This window comes from Merops nubicus, unplaced genomic scaffold (genome assembly GCF_000691845.1).
Source record: "Merops nubicus isolate BGI_N331 unplaced genomic scaffold, ASM69184v1 scaffold4567, whole genome shotgun sequence".
NCBI classification, from domain to species: Eukaryota; Metazoa; Chordata; class Aves; order Coraciiformes; family Meropidae; genus Merops; species Merops nubicus.
The window spans coordinates 2,886-30,115 of record NW_008622158.1 but is presented as its reverse complement, the minus strand read 5'-3'; the positions used below and the strand labels follow the sequence as shown (position 1 = coordinate 30,115).

General features: G+C 38.5%; 1 protein-coding gene across 1 annotated transcript in view; it reads left to right on the top strand.

The window, feature by feature from the left end:
- Positions 1-26,992, top strand: part of FOCAD (focadhesin) — a gene marked incomplete at both ends in the record, with an annotated part of 73,827 nt that extends 46,835 nt beyond the window's left edge. The window contains 13 exons of the mRNA XM_008944671.1: positions 1,300-1,434; positions 1,841-1,891; positions 2,536-2,619; positions 4,126-4,261; positions 7,473-7,661; positions 7,913-8,034; positions 15,778-15,870; positions 17,803-17,891; positions 19,989-20,030; positions 22,594-22,702; positions 23,181-23,297; positions 25,027-25,265; positions 26,903-26,992. Of these exons, the coding sequence (XP_008942919.1) occupies positions 1,300-1,434; positions 1,841-1,891; positions 2,536-2,619; positions 4,126-4,261; positions 7,473-7,661; positions 7,913-8,034; positions 15,778-15,870; positions 17,803-17,891; positions 19,989-20,030; positions 22,594-22,702; positions 23,181-23,297; positions 25,027-25,265; positions 26,903-26,992 (1,496 nt within the window). The remainder of the gene's footprint in view (positions 1-1,299; positions 1,435-1,840; positions 1,892-2,535; positions 2,620-4,125; positions 4,262-7,472; positions 7,662-7,912; positions 8,035-15,777; positions 15,871-17,802; positions 17,892-19,988; positions 20,031-22,593; positions 22,703-23,180; positions 23,298-25,026; positions 25,266-26,902) is intronic.
- Between the last annotated feature and the right edge of the window lie 238 nt (positions 26,993-27,230).

Genomic DNA, 27,230 nt, shown 5'->3' with positions numbered 1-27,230 from the left:
ATAGGTATTAAAGAGCAGATTAGACTTCTTTCTGTGCAGAGTGTTACCTTGTTGTTGGAGGATTTCATTGTTTGTTGTTGGTTTTTCCCAGTGGTTTCCAAGTTGCAAATAAATACCAGCCTTAGAGCTATAGTGTGAAAGGTGCTCAGACTGTTTAGTTTTATGACCTGTAATGACAAATTACTTCAATTTTCAGAATATTTTTGTACAGTAAACAAATACTGGCTTCCTGAGTTCAAGGAAAAACAAAACAGAACAAAACACCAACCCCAAAATGAAACAAAATAAAAATAAAAAAAAAACACACACAAAAAAACCAAAACAAAACAAAACAAAACAAAAACCACAAACCAACCTAACCCAAACAACAAAGCGAAAGAAAAAAGAATTTTTTTTTTTTCTTTTTTACTCCCCTACACTTGCCCTTCTTTCTTGGGGACCTTATAGCTGGGATTGTGAAAGTGTATCTGAAGCAATTTGAGCTGCTAACTTTCTGCTTTCAATTTAACTGGGAAGGCAGATTCTAAAGGCTGAACTTGCTATGTTCTGAGGACTTGGAAAGCAAATTACAAGACCCCAAATTCGTTATTAACAGAATAAAAGTAAGGTCTTTGATTTTCAAACCAGTTTCACAGTTTGTCTAAGTACAGTTGGAAGCATGATGTTACTATGATCTGTGGTTTCCTGACAGATTTTTTTTTTTAGTTTCTGATTCATTGAAGTGGTTTCTGTCACTGTAAATTGTAAGAACTGACCTGCCTAGTATAGGGCTAATGAATCCATGGTATTAGTCTTTATTTTAGTTTGACATTTTCCCAACCACTAAGAGATTCCTGCAGCTTTATATTCTTTTTTTCTGCAAATTTTGTTGGATTTGGCTGTGCTTAGAGATTAAGGGCATTTTGGTTTGGAGGGAACATAGCTTCTTCTGTAGCTTTCATCCCATTGTACTCCCAGACACAGCTTTCTTTTAAGCTAATTGGAACAAACAAAGTAGAGCAGTAGTGTGAAGGTACATCTATAGCTTTATGTGTATTGCCAGCAATTAGTGGTTGCTATTTATTCCTACTGGCTGCTTTATCTGGTAGCGTATTGTGCAGTATTATTGCATCATGTCAATTAATGTACTGTGTGACTGTTAATACAAATGAATTTTTAATGGGCTTGCTTTTTTGTTCTTTTTGTGAACCCTACATTAATTCTTATTCCCAAGTAGGAAGATAGAAGGCAAGTGCTGGAGAGAAATATTGTTCAAGTTGAGCTTGCTGTTAGTAATGGTGACTCCCACTTTCCCTCCAGGTTGTTTGCATCCGTTCTACATGGAAGGCTCTGTCACCAAAGCTGAGTTGTGATACAAGACCCCTAATTTTAAAAGCACTGAATGAACTGTTTGCCCTGGTTCCCTCATTAACAGTGAATACAAATGAATATGAGGTATGTACTCAGCGACTAAGGTGAGTCTCTTCTTTTAGCGTAGCTTTGTATAAAAGTTATAAATGTGCCTGCTTGGTTTTAGTATCACCAAATTCCACCCATGGCCCAGTTCAGGTGAGTTATAATGAAAATTTCCATACAGGGTCACAATTTTAATTTACATTAATGAATCCTGGGAAATAGTTGAGAAATTCCAGTGCAAGGCCGATCAGAGGCTTCCCTCTCTCAGAATGTGAGGACATGTGAATGTGTCTACAGTTAAGACCTGTGCTCCTTCCAGTGCACCTGCATTTTCCTAGCTCAGTCCATGTTCATGTGCCAGCAGTTTGTTTCAGGTAGCTGCCTTTCTTTCAACTGCTTATTTAGTTAAGGAAAATCTGAGTGCCTGTCTTGTTTTCTTTTCTAGAAATTCAAAGCTCAAGTCGTCAGCTTCCTTTGGAACAACACACAAAACAAGGTAAGTGATGCAACTGAAAATGTTAGTTCATGGTGTTAGCAACTGGATGTTAAGTTTTATACCTTTTTGTCAAAACAAGGTAATCAGGGGCAGGAGTCTCATTTTCTCGTAGGCTTTTCTTCTTGCCATTGACCATTTTAACACCGGTTTTGAAGCTATGTAGGGCACAGGAAGGGTGGTACCTGATGGTCCTAACATCTGATGCTTCCAAGGAGAATTACAACACAAACTAGTTTGGTTCCTCTGGTAGACTTCAGCCTTGACTTAGTGAAGTATTCTTGGCAAAGCTGCAGATAACTAAGTCAGTTCTTTGGTGTGAATGTTGGACCATCATCAGCACGGGGCTGATGGAACCAAAGTATTGTAGGTTAAATATAGCTTAGATGTTTCTTCATAAAGTACCCTCACAGCAGTAATGGAGTGTGGCAATTAGAGTGGTTGCTATTAAGCCTAAATAATTGGTCTTGCTAGTTTGCATTGTATGTATAAAGTAAGCAGTTAAGAGTGTGCCTCAGGAGAATGTTAATGTCTTTTTCAGCATTCAGTGATTAGTGGATAAGCTCTTTGTACATGGGGTTTTCAGTAGGTAGTGATACCATATACTTTGCTTGTGATCTTTTTTTTTCTTCTTGTCCATTTTCTAGGATGCTGTTGTAGCGATTTCAGCCTATAAATCACTTGCATCATTTGGCTCTGAAGAATATATGGTTCTTCATCTTCCTGAACAGGTAGCAACATTGTATGCTTCGTAGTGAGAACATCTGACACTTTCATCTGAGTTGGGTTTTATCCTCTTGGAAGGGAAACAAGGCTTTATGCCATCTCTACCAGACAACCATCAGAGCCTCACAGAAGGACTATGAGCTTCTGCTGGTGAAATAGGATATTATGTATGATCAGCATAACTTAAGATTTATGAGAAGGAAATGGCACCAATGGAGGCTGAGTGAAGGCTATGCAGTCAGAAGGCAGTTTTTCTTTAACTAGTTAAATCAGCAGGTTATTTCTTTTGCTTGCCTGATTTACATTTTATGCTCTTCTGTTAGTGCTTGAAGTTGATTCTTGACACTAAATAGCTTTTGTGAGTACTGATTGCAGTCACAGTCATGCTTAATGCTCTTGTTCCTGAAATGGGCGAGCCAGTTTGAAAAGTAGGTGCTGTGTTTTGAATTAAGCTGAAAACTTCTCCTGTGTTTCTGTTCTGAACTTTTACAGCACAACATTTTCCTTTTTTGTTGCTAAAGGCAGCCAAAAGGGAAATGAGGTACTTGTTGGAAAGCTTTTAAAGTATGTAGAGGGATCTTAAACACTGAGATTTCAGTCTGATCAGTTGACTTAATAACCCTACAAAATGAAAGTGTGCAAGAAGGTGAACAGATAAGGTCATCTGTGCACCTTTTTTCTGGTTTTGGTGTTTTTGTTTTTTTTTTTTTCAATGAAATTTTAAGATTATTAGGCAGTCATCAGTAGTCCACTGGCACTTTATGGCATAGTAAATACTTCTTTAAGTTTTTATTTACCACATTATTACAAGATTGGCTCCACTTGTGTGTTGTAACTGGGTATTATGAAAAGGTTGGAATAAGCAAATATAAAATTAAAAAACATACTTGCTTTATATAAATCCAAGAGAAGAGTTCAGCATAAACCTTGCAAATCAAGTGTATTTTGCACAGAAGAGCACAGGATGGAGTGAGGGAAATCTCTAAACACTGCTGCAATATTAAGTCTTTCACAGCAGTACATAGCTGTGTATTATTGGTGCTGTTACTTTACGCTCATTAGTAAATGAGTGAATATGTTTTCGTCGAAAACATTGTAAATGTGTTGCAGTTTTTCAGATTCTGAAAACTACTGTGGGAAAATAGCAGTTGGCAGAGATGCTCTGTATATTGAAGTGCCAATATAAAATGTTGTTTTGCTCTGAGAAGAATCAGACTGAAAAAGAAGTTTTAGTAATACTAGCTCAGTCTACAAATATCACAATTGATTTTACCATTACAGACATGGTTTTACATACTCGTGTGAATTTTATTAGCCAGTTTTGCTTTTCATTCAAGTAGAAGCAAAGCTTTTATCATTTCAACTTAATGAAAAGGAATGGAATTAACAAAATGCGAAATGTGTCATATTTAGTTGGTATTTTTGAACACTTGGAATCTTGAAAGGTAATGAGGATTTGCAATTTTTGTGCTGATTTTCTTTTTTTTTTTTTTTTTTTTTTAATCTTTCAGGCACGACCAAAAGTAGTTGATTCACTGGAGGAGGCAGACATGAATGAAGATGAAGAGGAGGAGGAGGCAGATCTTTTAATTCCAGGTTCTTCGTATATCAAGCTGTTGTCTCTGACACCAACCTCTGTTTTAGGAGGTAAAATGTATTCAGTATTTGAAGTTACTTTGCAGATTTATAATCACAGTGACTGTACACACATGTGGCTTTCTTACAGTGGAGTATCTTGTTAAAATGCAGTCGTCCCTCCATGTCTGCCCCATACCCAAAAATATCTTACCAAATATACAGGATAAAATACAAAGTAAAAGTTCAGAGGAAAACAAAAGCCCCAGCGCATTTTTAGGAAGCCAGTGGTTTGGAAGTCCTGAAGATGCAAAAAAATGCTTGTAAGAACTTAAAAGTCTTTATCTGTCCTATAGGAAAAGCCAGTTTCTTATAATTTGCTTCAAGCACCCATTGTTTCATCACAATGCAACTCCAGTAGGGAGGACTAAGCAAGTGTTTTCAAAGGGAGCTCTGTATTTTAACCTAGCACAGACTGAAGGAAAAAAACCCAAACCCCAAACTGTAGCGTTCTATAGAGTATTAATAGTATTTTAAATATGCTGTGTAGAAAGTCTACTGAATAAAATTATTATTAGTGCTGTGCTTCATGCTTCACTTTAATGATGCTTATTGATACTGAAGTATGCTTCCACAAATGGTCTCTGGTTGATGCCCCTGTTCTGACACCTGTGCAGTTGAATCACCTGTAATATTGGGATTTTTAATGTTCACTTCATTATTCTCATTAATGCTGTCTTTCACATGCAGTTACAAGATTATGAAGTTAGTGCATGGACTCAGGCATTGTTATTTCACTGCAGAGTGCCTGGAATCTTGTGTGATTGTAACCTGTAACATTGCCATGAGATAGTACTAGCAGTAGTATTTTTTAGTATTTTCCCCCAATGGAATACTCCATGCATTGGAGTCTGGATCATGTGCAGCCCTCACCTAGAGAGTCCACATATGCTAACTTGTAAGTTCTGGAAGCTTTGTGGGGAAGATTGACATAACCTACTTCAAGGAAAGAGAGGGACGTGTCTGGGCAGAAAACTCAAGCTGTGTAATGGATGCTGAGATAGAGTAACTTACCAGAAAGATGGGAGACCACAGTGGACTTCAGGGAGAGCAGAGTGAATAAAAAGATCCATATGCAGACGGTAATAAAAACATATATGCAAATAGCTTTCCCAACCCAAGCATTCACTGAGTAGATTCTCCCTCAGAGATGTGTTCATCTTCTAACACTGCTAGTTAACACTGAACAGAATACCGAAAAGCGGAGCAAAAGCTTCAGTGGCCAGCAGGAGCAGTTGTGAGTAAATTGCTCCACTGAAAGGGTATGGAACTGGATTCATGAGACTATGTCCAAGACAGTCCAAGATCCGCGAGTCTCTGTTCTATTTGAGCTGAATCTGTACCCTCTCATTTGCTGGAATCTTGCTACTACACATTATTGAGATTAATTCATAACTTCCTTACTGCTTAGAAAGAAAAGGATCAAGATGCTTTTTAAGGTGACGGTCTCCATTTCTCAGTTTCCCCCAAAGTCCTTGTTACTGCACCCCAAATCAGCTGAAACTTCTGAAGGAAGTTTAACTTGCTGCTTGTGAGATCTCCCTTCCTGCTTTTCCTTGCTGATTCCTTAAACTGTGAATTGCTGCTTTTTTTTCATCCCTCCCTCTTCTTTAATAATTTAAATCTTTAAGCATTTGCTGCACCTCTAGGTGCTTTGTTACATTTATCCAAATTTTCTACTTTGCATTGTATCTGGCAGCCTAGATCCTTGGGTTGCCTAGATCCTCAAGTTGCTTTTGAATGACTTGTAGTTATTAAGTCTTTTGACATGACTAGCAAGTGTGGTAATACGACAACAGTGGTGTTACCTCTGCTAGGGTGTCTCTGTTGGTGTGGATGGTTACCAGCAGAGAAGGAGCTGTATTTTCTTTCAGAGAATTTCTTCTTTGTTGCTCTAGCCACCCTAAAGAAAAAAGCTCTTAGAGAAGGCTAGAGCAAGTAGGTGGATAGTGTTTTTATATCTATACGTTTAGTTTTGTTGGAAGAGTACAGTGTTGAGCACTGGGAACAAAGATTTATAGTTGGTATGAATCACTGAAGTGAAAATTGCTAACTCCATTCTGAGGTTTTTGTTGGAGGAGCATTGGCATTACAGGTGGAGAAAAATAAAATCCCTACATCTAAGTGCTCTTCCTTCCATGCTACAAAAACCTATCAGATTTAGACTGCTCTCCACTGTGACATGGAATTGGGAAAGTGCATTGCTGAAAATCACAAAAACTTGCTGGAAATAGGAAGTGTGAAGAAACTCCAGTATAAAACTATTTTAATTCAAGCTGCCATAGGTATTTCTTGGACCCAGAAAGGACGAGTGCCCTTTTGTCTCCTTTGTCCTCTAGTTCCCAGCCAAAGCAGGACTGCATGCGGTTTGGGAACTTGTATGCCAAAGTTTCAAGCGTAGTTGTTATAAATCCCGTTAAAACTCTGTTGTATACCAAAAGCACTAGCAGACTTCTAAACATATCAAATTTGCAAGGTGCTAGTACGATGTTGGGACTCCGTTTTGATGCGGTAACAAGCACCATGCACACATATGCAGGTACATCCAGAAACACAGCCCTTTTTTCTAACATGTGGCTGTAAAGGCTGCTTCAGATTGACTTCACAAATGAGCAACGTATTACTTCTGTATAATTTTAAACTTCATTAGACTATAAAAATACATAGCTTGAGAGCACAGAACTTAATTAGTAATTTTAATTCTGTGGTAACAGAAGTCAAGGTAATAACCTCTCTCTGTATCCCCTCTTTGCATATACATGAACTCACTCTATCTAGCCTCTTTGCATTGTACTTCTTTTAAATCTCTTTTATGAACAGCCTGGGTTTAGAGACAATATTTTTCACTCTGTTGGTAAATATCAGCTTTATTTCTTCATTGTCCTTCTGTCAGCGTGTGCCAGTGTTGTAAGTATAGCAGTCAAAGAATGTGATGAACAGCTCATGTTAAGAGTATTTTTCTTCCTAAGCCTTAGTATCTGACATGGCTTACTCAGAGCCTTTTGGAGTTGCAGTGGCACCAAGTGTGGTGTCAGAGACTTACAAACTTCTCCGTTCTTTGACCTTGAGCTTTCATCTAAATAAGTCTTTACTGGTTTATCTAAGCATATCTCCCCTGAAGCACTAGTGTCATTTTTGGGTTTTCCAGGATTTGTTTGGTCTCTTTATCATCAGGCTCTGGTAGTATCTTTCCTCCCTGCTCATTTTCTTGCACTTCATCCAGCATTTGAAGAGTTTGCATCATCACTTGTGAGACAGGAGATGACCAACATGCCCCGTGGCGTGTATCATTCTGCCTTGAGAGGGGGGATCGCACGCTCAGACCAGGGGAAGACCATGGCAGGTGTTCCAAACTTCTTGTTGAAAATGTATGAGAGGAACAAACAGCCAGGCATGACACCGGGCCTTGCGGGTAAGCTGTCACTTTCCGGAAGTCAGACAAGTATGCATGCTTTGACCCAAAGATTTCTGTCAATCTGTGGATGTTAAAGAAACAACCATGTCTTACACCACTTGCATATGCTTACATTAGTTTTGAATTGTTTGCTTTGTTAAGTTTACTTTACTTTGCTTTGGGTTCTCCACTGACTTAAGCCAGACATCTGAACTATTAACATGGGTATTGGTCTTGACTTTTCCTTTCCCCTTCCCTCCCTCTTTAAGCTGGCATGTTGCTGTGTTACGACCTTCCAATCCATGTGGGCAAAGATGGCAAGCCTATTAATCGGTTTCTGGCCAGCCGGGGACGCAGTTTCCAGCAGATGTTGGTGGCCCTCATTCATGAGGTAAGTTGTTGGCTTTTCTTCCCTTTTGAGAAGCATTATGCTTCCTTCCCTGCTTTACTACCTCATGTTTTCATGCAATTAGGAATTGGTATCAGCTAGTAATGGTGTGTATGAATGTATTGTAATTCTAAAGTTGTTGTGAAGGGCAGCTAATTTGAATTAACATTTAAGTACTCTTTTTTCTAAAGTGGTCACTGCTGAAGTACCTCTTCTGCAAATCAGTACCTCTGAACTACCTCATCTCAAAACTCACCAACAGAAGTTGACCGTTGCCTTTATCTGCCTTGCAGACTACTATACCTGCCTTGTACCTGTTGTGCATAACCAGTTCTAGGTAAATAGCGTGTCTGAACAATGGTTGGACTCGGTGAAGAAACTACATCTACAACTTGCTAAGACTTGCTGTGTTATTCTTAAAAAGTCTCTTAAACGTTTCAGCTCCTTGACCTATTAGGCTTACATCACTGAAACCATGCAGGTACCTTTGTGGTTTTGGAAAAAGGGCATGAAATAAGACTCTGGTTAATATTTCAGAAAATCAAGTGCTTGCAACAAAGTCTTCCATAGAGTTTAGAATTTTGGAGAGCAGTAAAACAAAATAAGTAGTTAAACTTGGATCTAGGGAAGTGTTCCTTTTCCAAATTTATGCCAATGAGCACAGTTATTAACACAAATGGAAGTCTGTTGATCTCTTTAAAAGTTCAAGCTGTTAATATGATAATTTTTATGTTGCTGTAGAGGTTAATTACATGCATCAGAGTGTGAAAGGTTTTGCTCACAGGACTTAAACAAGAATATATTAATTATATCAGTCTGATATGAGCAAGAGAGCATATTTAACTGTTAAAAAACCTTCTGTCAAAATAAGATTGAGTCTTAGGCCAGAAATGAAAAAATATAATATCTAGACATTTTAATTTATTTCCCCACCCCATGGCAATGCCAATTCTTTTTCTACTTTTCAAGGGCAGAAAAGCTTAAGCAGTCCTGTTACTCCTCCTCTCTGTCCCTTGTACAGGTAGTTTGGTGCTGTTAAAAGTGATTTGATTTTGTACTGTTTTGCACAGAGGAGGCATTTCTTCAAAGCACAAGATTGACCCTGTGTTGACAGTGAACCAGAACTATGTAATAAAAGGAAGTGTTTTATCTAACATTTGTACTGTACTTGCTGCAGAAGCTGGAAGAGGTAAAGTGAATGAGGTACAGGTTGCAGCTAGGAGTGTGTCTGGATCCTGGTTTAGGTTTGTGATCAACACCCAACAGATGTGGGGGGTACCTGCTGCACAGTTCTTTATGATGCTAATAAAATCCCTGACACCAAACACCTCCATTTATGAAATAAGCATAGGGTAGCAGCACAGGGTTTGATTGGGAAGGTTGTGTGCACAGGGTTTGGAGAGTTTTCATTTACAAACTGAAAACTTGACACAGGACATGGATGTCTGTAGTGGAAAATACATGGGGACTACATTCTGATCCCGTGATGCATCTGCATGGCTCCCTCCTGGCTTTGGTATCTGTTCAGGCTCCCTGCTGCTTTACACTGCGTTTGTACAGGTTCGCTCTCTCAGTCTCTTTGGAGCCAACAAACTAGTTCCTTCCCCAGCAAACCTGTCTGCAGCATTGTTTGCTGGAAGTTTCCAGTCAAGTGGTGTGAATGTGTACTGTGCTGAAACTGGCCACTTCCACCTAGCGTAGTCTTTGAGCTCTGTACCATCTGCTGAATACTACATGCTAATAGTAGTGCTAGCATGCACATTATTTTTCTTTACCTATTATGCAACAGCTTATAATTTTGGTCCTTCTGAACTGGAAAGCCACGAAAAGTAATAACCATATCTTGTGATCACAGACACCGATTGGATCCCAGTAGAAGTTAGACCAAGAGATGCAAGGATGAAAGCCAATCTGTACCAGTTGGACTGGGGTGTAGAAATCCCTCCCTAGTGCTGTGTTATGAAGACAGTGTCAATAGTGTTATAAATTCCTTCAGATGGCAAGTTCTTCTCTCAAACTAGTAAAAAGAAAAAAAAAAAAACCACCCTTAAACATAGATCTCCAGTATCTAATGATATATGCAAATTTAATTGATATTTTCCATCTTGGCATCTTTACTACTAAAGACTGAAAGCAGAAACTGGAGATAATACCCCTCATCATCACAGGAGTGTGCAAGTACATTTATGAATGTTTTCTAACTTGTTGGATGCTCCATTGGAGAGCACCAGGGCAAATCCACAAACATATTGCAAAATATGTCAGAGGAGAAGGTTTAGAATAACAAGATATGAAGTTTTAGCTTGTGGAGCATCCACCAAAAAAAGCTCTGCCTTCTATGTAGTTGCCTCATTCAGTGGGACCTGCATTCAGTGCTAGAAATTCTGGAGAAAAAAACATAATTAATTACATTAAAATAAAATGTCATGTGTTAAAGTGTTCTGTAAGCTAAATCAGAGTGGGATGAAAATCAGTTCTAAACTATTATGTTGTAAACACTCACCTGTTGCCCTACTGAGGCACCAAATACAATCCTTTTCAAAAAAATTAAATTATTTATTTTTGTGTACTGGCAATGATTATCACATCCAGCAGCAATTAAAAAAATTTCTTTTCTTGTGCTTCATAGAAACACAACCTTGAAATTATTTGCTTGACAAAGCATGGGGTTTGAATTGAATGCAGTGGACTGGATTGGGTTAGTGAATACATAACAGTATTATAGTATACATATATATAGTATACGTAACAGTGAACTGGAGGAAGAGCTATTTTATTAAGTATCTCAGTATTTGACAAAGTGAATTGATTCAAGGTGTAATAAAGGAAATGCCAATGCAATTGAAATATAAACGTAAACACAAAACAATTTCAATCTTAACTGCACCTTTTAGTGAAAATTCACAATAACTATAAAATTCTGATAAAAATATATCAGTATTTCAGTTCTCAGCTTACATTGCTTTAAAAGACAAAGTTATTCTTCCCTTTTAATCTCTCGTACATAGACAGTTGGAGTTAGGTTATCAGGAAAAAGATATTTGGTCCTTTGACTGGAAGAGAGCTGAGTCCTTGGGCTCATCTGAACAAATTTCATGCCTTAGTGTTTGTTCAGTCCTCAGTTTTCTTCTGGAGAGCAGAGTTTTACAGTAAAACCAGGGAGCTTAAGCCATAAAGCTGTCATATAACAGAATCCAACAAAATGTAGTAGGATCTAGGCTTATCTTTTCCCAGCAGTGGGTGCAGGAATTTAGCTGGTTTTGCAGCCATTGCTTCAGAGTTCAACACAGCACATTTTATTTATTTTTTGTTTTAAATACCAAAATGACAATTCTTTGCCACTGCTTTGACTCCCTTTATATTTTGGGGTATTTTTGTAACTTTTATAGTGACTTTCTAAGTAAAGAAGCATTTCATTAAAAAGAAGACTTAAATTTGTCTTTAGAGCATCACAGTCGGCATAAAGCTCTAAGAAAACTCCAAGGTGCATGTGAACGCCAAGAAATTACATCTAATTAGGAGATAGCAAGTATTCATTTATTTTCGCCCTAAAAATCACCAGCAGTTGGCATTTCCTTAGTTACGGACTAACAGTCATCAATATAGTTGCCATACTGAGATAATATTTTTATCTCTTCAATGATTTGATCTATGCTTACATCTCTAGAAGATGAATCTACAGATTCTCTATCTACTTGTGTTTGCGTATGCTTAGTTGCCATTAATACACTTAGTTTTTTGACAGCTGAGGCATGGGGAGGGACTTGAGGCAACCAGTTTCATTTTTTGTAAGATTCTTTACTGCTACCAAAAAAAAAAAAACCCAGTTACATGAAGTTTGTCTGCAGAGGAAAGAATTTCTTCTTGCACGTTTAAAAGTATATAAAGCATACAAATACCAAATACCTGAGTTTAGCTGCCACTCAAATCTAACGGTAACAACAACGATGAAAAAAGGTAATTTACTGTTAAGCCTTAATGGGCCAGACTTATTTTATCTCCTAAGTGCTATTCGAGGCGAGGCATTGTAATATACAGCTGAAATACGCACCTGTCAGCAATATCAGATTAAGATGCAGAAGGCTTTTTTTTTTAGTGTTACTTGAACCGGTATCTCATGGGATGCAGAACACACGTTAATAAACAGTGGTGCCTTTGAGATGCTGTATTGCTCTTTACCAGTTACTGCTGACTTGGAAGAGGAAGATCGTCTTCCCCTCAGAAATGGGCATGTGCTCTTTGATTATTAAACAGAGCTTGTTAACTTGTCTTTGAGAGGACATGTAAGTTACTGTTGTTACAATGGTCAGAAGTCACATAGACCATGGGTTTTCTTTGTTTTCTCTATGGCTGCCTGGATCATACTGTACAAGAAGTCCTTGAGGTTTATTCCAGTGACCCGGGCTAGATTAGCCAACAATTACCTGTGATTGTTTCAGTTTTGAGAGTAATTGTACATAGAAGTTTATAAAAATAATCTCTTATCAGCTTCACTTGCCTCTGTTGTGAAAATGGATGAGGATGAGTAGTCACATATGTTCACATCATGTACCATATGTTTTGATGGTTCTGTAAATATGTTTTGGGTTAAAGTTACTAGGCTTTCAGCCAGCTACCTGTTGTTTCTTTAGTGGAGGTGAAGGGAACAGTTCATGCCACTTGCAAAAAGCAGAGGCAGCCTGCTTTTGCTACACAGATGTGGTAAATGATGGCTTTGGCAGTCTGAACTGGTGCAGTGGTTTTAAAATTAAAGGATGGTCTTGCCTTTGCATGTTTCTTTTTATTCAAGGGCTTTCTTTGTGTTGGGAATAGCACAGTTATTTTGCCTTAATTAATAGTATTTACAAGCACAATTGCAAAATTGGGTGCAAGTGGTGAGTACTAAATACTGCTGTACAAATAGTAGTCATTTTAGGCACGCCATATACTCAAGGAAGAAGCATTCCCTGCTTCTATTTTGTTTTCATTAGGTGTTCTGTGGTGACATGCATCTTTCAGCACTGAAGTGGAAAGCTCCTTCTGTGCATTTCTTTCCCGGTTTGATTTTAATGTAATCAAGAGATTCAAGGGCTTATTCAAACTTTGTACATGAAGTGCAAGTAAGATGATAATTGGATTTTCTTGGACACAATTGGCTGTATTTCAGTGGATGCAGTTCAAATTATGAACTACTTTTTGCTGGTTTCCACTACTGAATTTACATAATGCATTTCCTTTCACGATGAAACAGTATTCATGAAGAAGTTTGTTGACAGATTGTTGCTTTTTGCCTCTGTTTAATGTGCATTGGAGAAAGACAATTTTATTTTTTTTCTCATCAAGGACTGCTAGGAGGGAAGATTTGGAAGTGTACGCATGCAAGTCGCTTATTTATGGAATCACTGCGGCTGCCATTTATATGTCCCATATGTGAGAAGGGCATTTGAATATATGCCTAAACATTTCACTGACATAGGGGTATTGTCTAAAACACATTTTCACAGCTACATATTTGTTAGAGATGAACTGCATTTAGGGACCACGTGAGTTGGCACGGTTGTTGAGATGGAAGCGTTGTAATTAGTTAAAGAGCTTACTGGGATTCCCAGTCTCTCTGCTGTACTGCAGATTTTAAGATGGATAGATTAGTAGATTAATATTTTAATAAATATTAACAATATAATAGTTTCTAGGTTCTTTGGACAGTGTTGTGTCAGTGAGTTACCCTGGGAAGCAACAGAAACATGATCACTTTCGCTGTTCCTGAATTTGTTTGGTGTGCCCTCTGCTGGCTGCACATCAGTGCAAAACGAATGGACCACATAGAGAGATCTGTGGCAGCACAGAGGCACCAGTGCTAAAAGAAAGCTCATCCAGATCTTGCAGTGGTGTTTGATTTTTATTAGGAGTGCACTAGAGAAGGAGAATTAACTTCTAATTTTGCTTGAAATTACTTTTCCAGTCACACAGAAGTGTTCAAAACTTGGACCATGTGTATTCAGAAGTGTAGAAGTGCAAGAGTAGCATCTCCTGTGGTTTGACAGCATTCCCTATCTTGGCTTTTGGCCAACACAGTCCATTGATCTGTGCCTTTTCAGGGAGACATGTCTGTCATAAGCATTGACCAACGGCCTTAGGTCACTGTCTAGCTCACGCTGTTTCTTGCTGCCTCAGATATCAGGCTGCAGCTCTTCCTTGAAAGCGACTGGGAAGTCTGGTCTGGCTGTGCTGCCTCCTAGGGTCATCCAGTTCCAGTGTGGCAGTGTTTCACAGCTACACAGCGTTGCTTCAGAAGCCCCTTGAGCCGCCTTCCCGGCGCCTCCTACCCGGCCAGTATCTTCTTATACCTAAATTGTGCACTCAGAAGAATCTGAACCTAATTTATTGTCAGCTGTGTCTACACTTGCTAGTGTTAGTTAACTAATGCTTAATGTAGTTATTGTTACGGATCCAGTGAGAGAGGACAAGTAAAGACTGCCAGTTTCCTGCACTGAAATAGTGGGTAACAGCACTGCTTGTGTAGTGATCTTCAGCACTATGTCCAGTCATTTTCAGGACAGATGAAATTTACTTGGGTGGTTTTTGTTACGTGGAGATGCTCCCTCTTGTTTGCCTCTCATTGCACATATTTGCAAAATACTTACTGCCATGAGGAAAGTTAATGAATCGAAAGCTGCTCAGCAGTTCTGTTGATAATCAAGCACATCTGCAAATTTTAGATAAGGTATGCAAGGTGCCAATAATAGATCCCTGATTAGACCATGCTGTCTAGTTGCTTAAATGTAACAGTACACCTAAGGTTTGTATTTCCTGCATGACCACCTGAAGAGTTTTGAAGGCCTGCATTTGCTATTTGGTGCACAAGTGTGGATTGCGTGGTGAACTTCACAGATCACTGTGAGACTGGATAAATCTAAATGCACAAGCTGGAAATAGTTTCAGAGCAGATGCAAAGGGGAAGGCTGGAGTTGCTGCAGTTGCCCTGGGAACCTAAGGCAGACAGAGCCTGACTGGAGCCATGACTGCTTATCAATATGTTGGTGAAATTGATGAGCAGAAGTGAGAGGGGTGTGTGAATAAAGTTTTGGCTAGAAAGGAAGGACTAGTGTTATTGAGACATTTAAACATGAAATGTCTACTTTTTATGCAGGATGTAACTGTATTGGTTGTGAGGTGGAGTAGGTCATCTCTTTTTATTGGTTGACTTTTAGATTGTTTGTATAGATGTATTAGTACATAAATTCACATTTTAGTTTGAACTATGTACTCGAACATAGTTACATATATGCCAGTCATGGATATCAACTCCTTTTGAATCATCTCCCCTGCATTTAGATAGTCATCTACTTGTATTTCTTTTAAGTGTCTGTTTAAAGCTTTTAGAAGCACCTAAGGTTTACAAAAACTATGATGAACAAACTGTGCTGACATCTTTGTTGTGTACCTAGTTTTGTCTACCAGCGCTACTAAGCGTTGTGCTTATTGCCACATAGAATTCTGCTGCTGTCTCTGGGATCAGTTATCTATTGAACTTCCTGAAGCAACAAATTCCGTCCTGGTAACAAAGTTGAAAGTAACTCCCTATAGGTATGAGCAGAGAGGACAACAAAGTACATTATTATCTTAGTTTCCTACAGCCATGTGTCGTGTATAATGTCCTATAGGCATGTGCAAATAACTGTTTGCAGTTCACAACTTGTGGAACATACATTCTCGATATGTCAGACTTAATGTAATGGCTTCTCCCCATTCTGGTGTGTTCCACAGGCTAACATTCAACCTTCTGAATGGCACCGCTCCATAATCCTGCCACAGTCCTGGCTGGCATTTATGAGTCGAACCTACAGTGCAGTCCTGCAGGTAATTTTGACGTACATAATACTGTGCACAGCACTGTTCATTCAGGTGGTGTGAGTTTTCCTTTTACCAGCAAGAGCACGTTACTTGTAACATGCAAGTTACATGTAACCATGCAAGTTGCAATAATTTAAAAACAAAGCTTGAAGTATTTAATGATAAAATTTATTAAAAGGAAATTAAAATGTGTCTTCAATTAATGGTAGTGCAGCCTAGGATACTTTGTAGAATTATTACTGCTGCTTGCAGTTTGGGTTCATGCAGTCTTGTTTCTATGTTGAGTTCCGGAACATGTCAATTCTTAGAATTTTTAGAATGTGAAATTTTAGCTAGAGTTCTAACCTATTATTTTGGGTAGAGATTTTATAATAATCTTATCACAAAGGAGACAGAGGAATGATTCATTAAATAGAACTAGAATTAAATTTGATTAAATAGAATCAAGGAATGATTCATTAAATAGAACTTCTTTTAATTAGCATGTAGCGCTGTCACACTGCAGAGAGCTTGACTTGATTTTTCTACCCTATCTAACAATTAGGAATTATTTTAGAACCTCTCATTAGGTTAGCTGGCTTAATATCCCAAGCAGTGGAGTGTCATTTGGTTTTTCAACAGGAAAATGATCTAAAAACTCCTAACAAATAGCTGCCTTCTAGAAGGCTCTCGTTGTCCTACTAGGGGGCCTTATTTGTTTTTATTTCCAGGCCTCATCAGCTGTTTTCAGCATGAGCAGCTCAGGTTGCTGAGGGAATTCTAGAATCTTTGACAGTTTCTTGTTTTGCTGTGCAGCAAAACATGTGGTTCTCTTAACATTTTTCATAACAAATGTTATCTTGGCCATCAGCAAAGTTATCAGTTTCTGAGCTGAGCCAGCCCCATTGCAAAGCAGGAAGCAACTATTCAAATTGTAATTTTTAGGTCATAACTGCAGAGGGGGCCATTGTTGCTTGCATTTAATTACTTTTCTATTTTGCTTTCCCTCTGAAAAAAGATCTCATGAGAAGCTTGGCATCTACCAGACTTATTTCTGAAATCCTGTCCTGGATTTCATGCCATTTTACAGGGCAACAGAGCCTGTTTCTGTTGCTTCTGAAGTTCCTTACTGAAGGCCGGCTTACTCCTTATGCTTCTATAATACATTTAATCTGGGATGGCCAAAAGAACTACAGTATGAGTAGTATTTCTGAGAAAAGCTAGTAGAGTAATGATTTCTACAGTTTGGCAGACATTCATAGAGTCCAGTTCACCAAAACGCTTGTGTGAGGATTTTTTTTTCCCTTTGGACACCTGAAAGTCGTGTCTTGTGTTAGGTCTACTAAGATAATAATTTAATAAGGAGCAGTAACTGCCAACCTAAATAAGTTGAGATGCAGTTGGGTTATGGCTGGAAACAGAACAGTAAAGCAAAGCTGCTTAGTATGTTTATATAACAAGTTTTAGAGGTCAGAATTCATATAATCTCCTTTGACGTACAGAAAGAACTGTTCCTGTGTCTGAACAGAACTGTAGGGAGGTCACAAGGAAGTTGCAGGCATGGAAGGGAAAAGGATGAGTAATCTGCTTTAAGTAGTGAATCAAGATAGTGATGTTTTGTTGTCAGAATCCATGTTAGCTAGCAGGCCTCTAATTCTTACTCCCTGCTTGTTGTACCACTTCCCAAGGAAACGTGCCTCCTTGCACTCGGAGATGTGTATCTGTGGCTGTTTCTGCCTTCTGCAGCTGGTTTTCCTCACTCAGAATAAAAAGTTATGAATTCTTTTACTTAATGCCTTGTGAATTACAGTGAAATCCCGTATGAAAAGCAGTCAATTTCACTTCTGAAGTAGCCCTCAAGTGAATGGCTATATCTATTACTTAAGTGTCTTCTGTAGAAATCTTAATGATTTACGGCCATGAAAGATCCATTTCTGACTTAACTCTGTAATTCTACAGGGAAGGCAGGCAGAGCTGGAGTTGCAGTTAAAACACAGAAAAGAGGATCCTGAAGAGGTGCAACACAAATTGTTTACAGCCTGGCTCTGGTAAGGAACTGCCTGTCTGTCCCTGGTGATTTCTAATGGCGTGTGAGGGAGCATTGGAGGACAAGACTTTAACGTGTTTAGTTTTGCAAGTTTAAAGACTGTATTAGCACTAATGGAGGAAAAAAACCCTAATGAATACCAGATACAGTGACCAAGGAGGTGGCAGGGAGCAGAAAGAAAAGGACTGCTGGGTAACTGTCTGTAAGGACCCCACACACATGAGTTCCCAGGTACTTTTCCCCCTACAGTGTATGAAGCTTTGTAGGGTGAGCAGCTGGAAGGAATGGAAAACTATTTATTTTGTGTCATGTTAAAGCAGAAGGATTATGCAAAGACTTAGCTGTAGATATTAAGTGAACTGTCTCACTGAAAAATAGCTTGATAAAAGAAATATAAGCCATGGTAGGATACATGTCATAGTGAACTGAGACACACCTCGATTCATCTGGCAAGTTGGCAATGTTGAGCCTGAGGATGTTGTTTAAAACCAAGCACATCATTCACACCCTGATTCCATATCCTCAACTACTTCAGTCAGCTGAGGAGTGTCTCTCAGTCTGTCAGGATTTAGGCATGGTCTAACAAGGTAGGAAGTGGGAAGCTTCATGGAGAAAAAACTACAGATCCATGAGCAGTATAAATATTTGTTTCTGTGATTGTTCAGAAGTGCATTGGGAACAAAGTCTGTACAAACAAAACCAAAATGCTCTTTGCCCATTTCGGTCAAAAGGGTGTTACTAAGTCCCACTCAACAAGAGTACAAAATTTATGTCTGTTGTTCTATTCAAGCTAAGTCAAGCTTAGAGGATTTCATAGTGAGATCCAGAATGATACAGTATTGTAGAAGAGATTGTAGTGGCACAGTTTCCTGGGTTTGCTCTGCCCAATTCCTTTATTGAAAAAGGGGAAACATTTTCCAGGTGAGAAGAATGCCTATAGCAATACTGCATTTTTAATTTTCTCCTGAACTATTTTCTGATCTGTATTTCCTAAACAGTATTAATGTAAGCTATGTAAAAAATGAACAGTTTCCTTTAACAGTAGAGAAATCAAAGCAGTAAATGAACTGGGAGCCCTGTGTGAGCTCTCATGTATTTTACTGTTACCCCTTAATTGTTCAGTGCTTCATGGACTCTAACTTTGGTACCCATTATTTATTTATTTTGCCTACTGGGTTTAACCTTATTGTGGGCAGCTTGATATAAATTTCAGTGTTGATGCCTTATTATGTAAGTACTATGCAATTCTGCATTAATATTTGCCGAGCTAGTCTAATTGTTCTAGTGTAGGCGGTTTTGAAACTGTGCAAGAACAGTGTAGTTGTGAAGGAAAGCCTGAGGTTCTTTTAAAGTCTGAGTATAACTCAATCTTAGAACATATGGCCTTATTTTATGAGGCATCCATTTTTAGTCTTCTAGTCCCATGTTGTGGCACTATGACAGGAACATATCTCTGTAGGATGACTGTCATGGCCAGGATGGTACTGTACATTGTAGTACAGAGCATCCAAACCTGGAAATATAGAAGGCTCACTGCATCTCTGCTTCTGTCTTGATGTGAATGCAAAACTAAACAAATGCAGAGAATTAAGCTATTATTAATCAACTACAGTAATGTGTAAGAAATTGTAACTACTCCTATAGTTTAATTTTAATGGATTCAGGCTACTATACTGCGTAACAGCCTAACTGCCTGTAGTTGTTTCCAGGAGTATAGTATGTGTTGGATAAACTGTTACAGTTGCCTATTATAAAACATTCTCATTTTATTATGCTAAGGCATAGCACAGTGATCTGGAAACTTGTGTATAACAACTCATTGAACAGATTTACAGCTATTGCATGAACCTACATTTTACAAAAAGTGGTATGAAGTCAAATAAGAACCCCTTATAAACTGGTAGCACACAAGAACATAAAGAAATGTTTTATGATGTGTAGCCACTTCTAAATATTTAATACTTGTGATGAATTTGTGCTAAGTGTCCTGATAGGTAGTGAGATAGCCAGAGTGGACATGTGAGGCATAAGAGGAAATAGCGGAGTTCATGTTATACTATAATGAGTATGGTGTAAATTGATTCTGTTTTGATTGCAGGGTCAGAGATATGTTGACTGATGTCATCAAAGGTGCTTCCAAGTAAGAGCTGCTAATTTGTTACAGAATGAGTTCTCTTTTTTAGCAGATGTAAGATAATATTTTCCACAGTTGATTATGTGCCCATTTCATGATTTCACAAGACTGCTGTTCTTCCCCACCTTGTGCTGTGAGATTTTTACCACTGACAGTATTAGAACGGGTGATGCCTCATGTTTTTGAGTAAAGCCTGGGTAGTACTGTATGCATTAAGAATCTGTCCTTTTTTTCACTAGCAGACCATTTGCCTCAAATCATCTCATTTATCTAGAAGCTAGCTGGTCTTTAGTGGAGTATGGGCTCTTCAAAACTGTCCCACTTTCTGTTAAGGTGTCTTTCTTGTGCCCAGACACTCCCAAAAGCAGGAATTTATATGTTTTCATGTTCAGACAGTCTTGTACGTTTGCAGTTGGAATTGGTACATGGCTTTCAGGCAGCAGTGTCTTCGCCTTCCTATATAGTCTGCTAAAGTGATTTGACTTCTTCCTTCTGTTCTTCAGTGACCACTAGCTTTCTTTTATGCTTTGCCTTTGGTCAACCTGAAGTTTTCCACCTGCACCAAGTTTAGCAAAACTGTCAGAAATGATGAATCCTCATAAGAACATATACTTAGAAAATCTTAAATCATAAAAGATGCCATCACTGAAAGAATTAGAGTGAAATCTCACCAGCAGTTTCAACCTTGGTATTCTTCTAAACATATATAAGATTCATTTGAAATAATTCTGAGAATTCTGGAGATTTTAATTGAGACTTTCTGTAAATATTTGAACTTTTTTTAACTTATATATGTTCAGATATTTAACATATTCCCAACATTTCCTTACATGTCAGTCCATCTTGAAAAGTGAGAGGGATAAAATTTGAAGATCTGTTTGGTATTTTAGCAACTCAGTAAATACCTGTGTTAAGGGAGTAGAAAGTAAAGTAGATAAATAAAGGAGGAACAGAATAAACTGTAAATGTCCCATACTCTGTGTCTCAGAGTTAACTTTATGAGTTTAGTTACAGAAGTTCGTTAGCGAAAGTAGAGTCATAGAATGATCGAATGCTTTGAGTTGGAAAGGACCTCCAAAGGTCATCTAGTCCAAACCAAAAATAGCTGAGGTAAAACCATTTCCTAATTTGGGAGTGGTGAATTTTCTTTAGGTAACAGCAGAAGGAAATCCTGTGCATACATCATATATATAGAACTTTTCATGCTTACTAAATTTCTTTTAAGAAAGTACTTGGGGGTTCCCCTATATTTTCAGTAAAGAGTAAGATACTGCTCTTTTTTCCTCCTGGGGCTGGTTAGGATGATAATTTTTACCTTCATTAAGTTTAAAGCATCCAGCTTTTACAAGTGTGTAGGTTTAGAAGTTTCTCTCTTTTGAGGTACATCATTTAATGTAACCTTGTATAAGCTGATCAACAAAAACAGCTGATCATCAGCTAATCTGTGTCCTATACATAGATTAGGAGATTTTTTAAGCTAAGAAATATGGGAAGATTTCAAAGAACTTAACTAAGCACCTACTTGTAACTATTTGTAGGTGTCTTTTACCTGAAAGGAAATAGTTTCGGTGTTCCAAACAGAAGAGGTCAATGACATTCCACAAAGACCTGTGTCTTAATTTAAAAAGCAAACTGGAAATCTAGAACAATTTCATTGTGAAAATGAGATCTTTGGATCTTGAACAAATGCTTAAATTTGCTCTGTGGTGTTTTTTTACAGTAAGAGTTGAGGAATTTTTTAAAAATGGAAGATTGATGGAAAAACTGTAGTACACTGTGTACTGGTCTAATGTAAGACTGCAAGTTATCTACTACAGTTGTACTGTTCACCTCCTTTTGTACTACTAAGAGAGTTCCCACAAGATAGTATTGCAATATATTTTTCTGGGAATGACCAAGATGTATCTTTTCATGAAACTAAACATGATTATGTTCTCTCTTTTGTTTGTAGGTGTCAGGTTTTTTTTTCTTGAGTTCCTTAAAAGTAAAATTTTTCACTGTATTAGAAATCAGTACTCTTTGAAACCTCTTAATTTTCCATGATGTTCATGTGTTCATAGCAGAGGAGAGTAATTTAAAAAAAAATTTTAAGCTAGGAATTAAGTGATGGCTGCTCTGCTAAATCTTCTGAACAGATGTTGTTGCAGTGAGGTGGTGCCTGCCTGTCTAGCATTCTGCTGGAAGAAATTTTTCTGTTGTCCTGGGTAGAGATGGTACTACCTAAGATCAACTGGTGCATTTCTGTGAGTGCTACTTGCTCTGCATGGTGTCAGTCCTCATTATAGTGGGAGTACGCTTCTGGTTTTCTACAACTTTGTGTGTGCTAGGCTTTATATAAAAGACAAAGAAGAAAAAAGACTGAAATGCCTCTCTCCCCTATTCTTTCTGTGATTCCTGAAGAGGAAATGTGACAGACTTTTGCTGAGCTAGAGGACAGCCCAACAAAGCATCTAGGTGCGGAGGCCTTCCTTCCGCCACCACTGTAGCATAAACTTCCCTGCACTGAGATACATGTTTTGTTGCCTGCATCTCTGTTATGCTTCTTAACTGTTTGCCTTTTTCTGTCCAGAGACAGCCCAGTAGTGAAAGGAAACTCTATTTTTGCCTTAACTGGTCTTGCAGTTGCTGTAGCCAAATACGAAAGCAGCCTTTCCACAAACACTGAAGAGATGCCTGAGGTGAGTCAATCTGGGAAAGGTTCTCCACTCTCAGGAGACTGCAGGGCAGTGATACGACTGCGTGTTTGTGGGGCTGGCAAGTGGATATGAAGTACAGCATGTTTCAAGTTTCACCATGCTCAGTGAAAGCTGTCTGTCAGCTGCTGTGTGATCTACACAAAAGCAGCCAGAGTGTGTAGGCACCTTCTTACAAGAAACATGATGACTAACACATTTATTTGTTAGCTTTGACAGAAGAGATAGACCTAGTGGGCAATGAAACCCTGCCAACCTCTTTTCTCTGATAGTGCCATATCAAAAGTAGTATCTGGAGGGTCAGCACTGGCAAGTATATGATGATATCATGCTACTTACTGTACATAAGAATGACAGTCTCATTTCTGATGGATCATAGATGGAAGATCAGCTGGTGAGCTTCTGTTCAGGTAGGACCTGACTTTAAAAAAATAACAATATTTGGGTTTGCTTTTTTTTTCAGACTGAACCTGATTTTCTTCCCACAAAACACTGGATTTCTATGGTCACAGAGACCCTCTTTAGTATTGTGAATAGTCGCTATCAACCAAAAGGTCAAGTCTTCCCATGGTTCTACCAGGTACATGTTGTGGTGTTAAAGTCAAGAGAACATATCTGTATTTCATAACTGTTGTTCTTAGTGTGGAGTTTCCTGCTTCTTTTTGCCCTGTAATAGTCGTAATACAAGAGAATCAAAACTTTCCTTGCTTTTGTTCTTTTTCTTTCATTGTGTTTGCTGCTTATACTTGGGATTGCCTTGAGTTTTTTTTGTTTACCACCAAAATGGTAAAAAGCATGTGTGGGGATACATGAATAAAGGAAATTCTAAAAAAAAAATTTTAGAAAGCCTTCAAAACCTAGAGTATTTGGCGTGTATGTACAAAAACAAAACCTTCTAACATGAGAAGACTCTCCTCAGACTTTTGAGTGATTCTGACACCATTACTTGGGGCTATGAAATGCATACTTTCTCAAAATCTTATAGTTATGGCAACAGTGATTCTTACTTTACATTACCTCTTGAACCTCTGAGGGTCAGCAGCAGTTTTATCTTGTGTGCCTGCAGTGTGAAAACCAGCCTGAAATTCTCGAGTCAGCTCTTAAGTACGATCTGGGGATGGACTGAAAGCTCAGTATAGACCTTAAGGAACAGGTTTTGCTAGCTCTTGACTATCAGTGGTCAAAATGACTAGGTCAGAGATTCTTTCTGTCACGGATGCGAAAGGGACCTGGGGTCCTACAAGGCCAAGTACCAGCATGATAGTGTATCGTAACATTTTCTAACCTGAACTTGGTTAGCTGCATTCATGACTGCATTTAGTCCAGTGGTGAGATGTTAGCCTCAAAAAGCTGAAAATTAATAGTGGACCTGTCTGAGCTCTGGCATATGACTCCTGTCATCACTGGTGGCAGCCATAGATCACCAAATGAAGTGTGGTGTTAAATAAATGTTTGATTGGTTGGTTATAAGGAGATTCAGCTACTTGGTTGGCACTGGCAGTTCTTGACAAGTTCTGTGACTTCTGCTTTTGAAAATAATGCTGTTCAAAAAATCTTAATGCTTGTAAAATTCTCAGGCACACAATACAAGTCACTGTCTTGCAAAGTGCCTTGCATCCTGATGGGGTTTTTTTTCCTTTTCAGAGTTGCACATGGAAGTTGATAAATTACTTACAATCAGGCTATTGCTTCTTAGGTAGAGGTAGCTTTATGGATTTTATCTTTTAAAATGGAAAGGAATCAAAAACCTTTGTAAAGGATCTTTCCTTTAGAAGGCATCTCTACTGCGTAGTTTGTAAGATCTCAGGATACTTTGTCATTCTAGGTGTGATGCTTTTAAGGTAGTCCTTTTTCCAACTCAACACTGGTGTGTATAATTACACATCATGCATGGTTCCTCTGCTCTTCTGTTGGCGCTACTGGATATTTTAGCAAGGAGGGTGAAAACTAAAACAGACCAAATGTATTTTTGTGCAGACTAGCTGTTAAATTCTAGCTGCATCCTTTCTTGTCTTTTGTTCAGTTTTATACTTAACAATCTTATTTACATTTAGAAATTGTATTCCGAATTATGTTAGTTTTGTGCTACTTGCAAGGTAAGGCAAGTGGAAAAGTTACCACAGGCAATTCCATGGATTACTGTTTATTGACAGATAGCAATACATCTGTGCTGCTGTTTGCTGTATATGTATTTATTTTAAATTCCTCAAGTGCTGAGTGCTACTCCTGAGAGTATTTCTTGGGAAAGGGAATTTCATTTCCCTTTCCCAAGAGGAAAAGAAAGAAAAAAATCTTTTCTCTTTTTCTAGAAATCCTATTTGGGTGAAAATACTTCTAGTATTATAGCTCGTTCCTGTGCAGCCACTGCGTTGTCTCTCCTGGTGCCAGTTTTCATTGTATCATGCAAGGAGAAGGTTGGGGAGGTCCTGAACATGCTGACTGACAGGCTACCTGGTAAACCTAATGCTGATGAATCTCAAGCTGTCCAAATCCACGTGGGCCTTGGTTTGGGGATGTTTATCTCACGTTTGTATGAGGAAAGAGTCAGGTAAGGATCACCATGTGTAATGAAGATATATAAATAAGTTCCTTCTTTTTCATACAATGAGGTCTTAAGTTCTGAGGAATTAAAGTATTTACAAGTCATAAGAAAAAAAATCTTGAGGGGCTTTGCAACATTTCTTAAAAGGTGTTTTTTATTATCAGTCTTCAAGAACCATCTCTCCCAGTGCTATCCTGCACGTTTTGCCATTCTTTCAGGGTGGATGTCTGATTTTCATAATATCCTAAGGTACATATGCAAAGCGGTCAACTAGAAGAGCCACGTGTGTTTTAAAAGGATACTAGCTGCCCTAGGAGACTTAATTGTAAAATAATTCACAGTTCTCATCCGTTCCTTTCTGAGTGGCACTCTGGACACTGGATAGTCCCTGCTTACATCACGTGAGTTACACGTGCAGGGATGGAGCTACGACAGAAGTAGCGTAATGGGCTGTTGTTCAGGTGTGCTGGTACAGCTGTGTGGGCAACAGAGAAGTGTTCTGAAGCTGACAGAAAATGCCTCCTTTACAGGGGGGCTGGCCTCAGTTGCAAATTTCCCGTGACTCCAGAGAAACTAAGTAGTGCCTTTGGCTTTATAGTGTGCTGGCTTCTTGACTACTAGGGATTCTGTATGCCTGTAATAACTGTTTAAGTGGAGCACAAGCACAGGTATCAGACAGACTTGGCTGTCAGTTGTCACTTTGCTCGGTGAAACTAATGTTTCCAACACACCTGCCCTCAATGAAATACTGTGCAGCATTCTTCTGTCCTAATCTTCGTGCTTTGGTGTCTTGATGTCTTGCTGCCTCTAACTCAGCCAAATAATTTGGGGATGTCATATCTCTGGGTGGTTAGACAGTGGTGACAACTGAGCTACACCCAAACATTACAAGGATTTTAAAGAGAACGGTGTTAGATCAGCTTGCTATTTTGGAGTGTTTGAATCTTTATTTTGGCTTTTGTTTTTTTTTGGCAGGGGGTGTTGAAATTCATAAATGTATCTAAAATATTTTTAGAGACTCTCAGTTTTTACTCTTCCACTGTCCTGCATAATTTCAAAGCTTAAATTCACATTTTTCCGAACACTGATTTGCAAGAACAGCAAAGCTTACAGGCATTTATCTATGAAACTGTAGAGTTAGTTTGTATTAAAGATGTACTGTTCATTAGGAAAACTACACATTTTGTAAGAGGAGTTACCATGTCTTTGAAGTGAAATGTAAATGCCTCCTTTTTTATCAGTAAGTTAGGCATAGAGGTGGAGTGAGAGATTAACTGAGGTCATGTCTTAAAGTATTGTGAATTTTCAGCTTAGAAGTTTTTACAGGCTCAGCTGAGATTATGTTCTGCCATTCTTTTACACATACTGTCAGGTGTGTTTTTTAGATCCCGGATGCTAAGGTCTGAACAGGTTTTTATTATTTGTATGTGAGTGTTGACATGAACAAGACAAAAATAACCAGTCATACAGTTATTACTTACAGACTAGTATAAGAACCTGTTACAAAAGAAAAAAAAAAAAAAACACCAAAACTCTGTTTACTGGCACATTCGATCTTAGCAAGATATTTAATATCCTGTATGATTTAAAGAGCAGAGCTGAGTTCTGGATTTTTTAGTTTCTGTTTTGTTTTGGTTTTATAGTGATGTGCCTGGTCAACAGATGAACTTGGTTCTAATGAAGTCCCTGGATGCACTGGAAAACTGCTGCTTTGACACCACTCTGGAGTACAAGTGAGTTTCCTTCATTACTGATGATATTCTGCTTTGAGCTCCACCTTTTTTATTCATACATTTAATCCTATACAGAAGAGTGTAAGGATGGGTTAAGGAGACAGCTTGTTCTGTCATCAGAAGAGGCTGTTGAGTGCCCCCCAAAGCCATCCCATCTCACAGATGAACCAGGTTTGGCCTCACAGCCTTTGCTCTCAGGAAATGGCTCCAGCCTTGCTGCCTTGGTAGCCTCCCATGA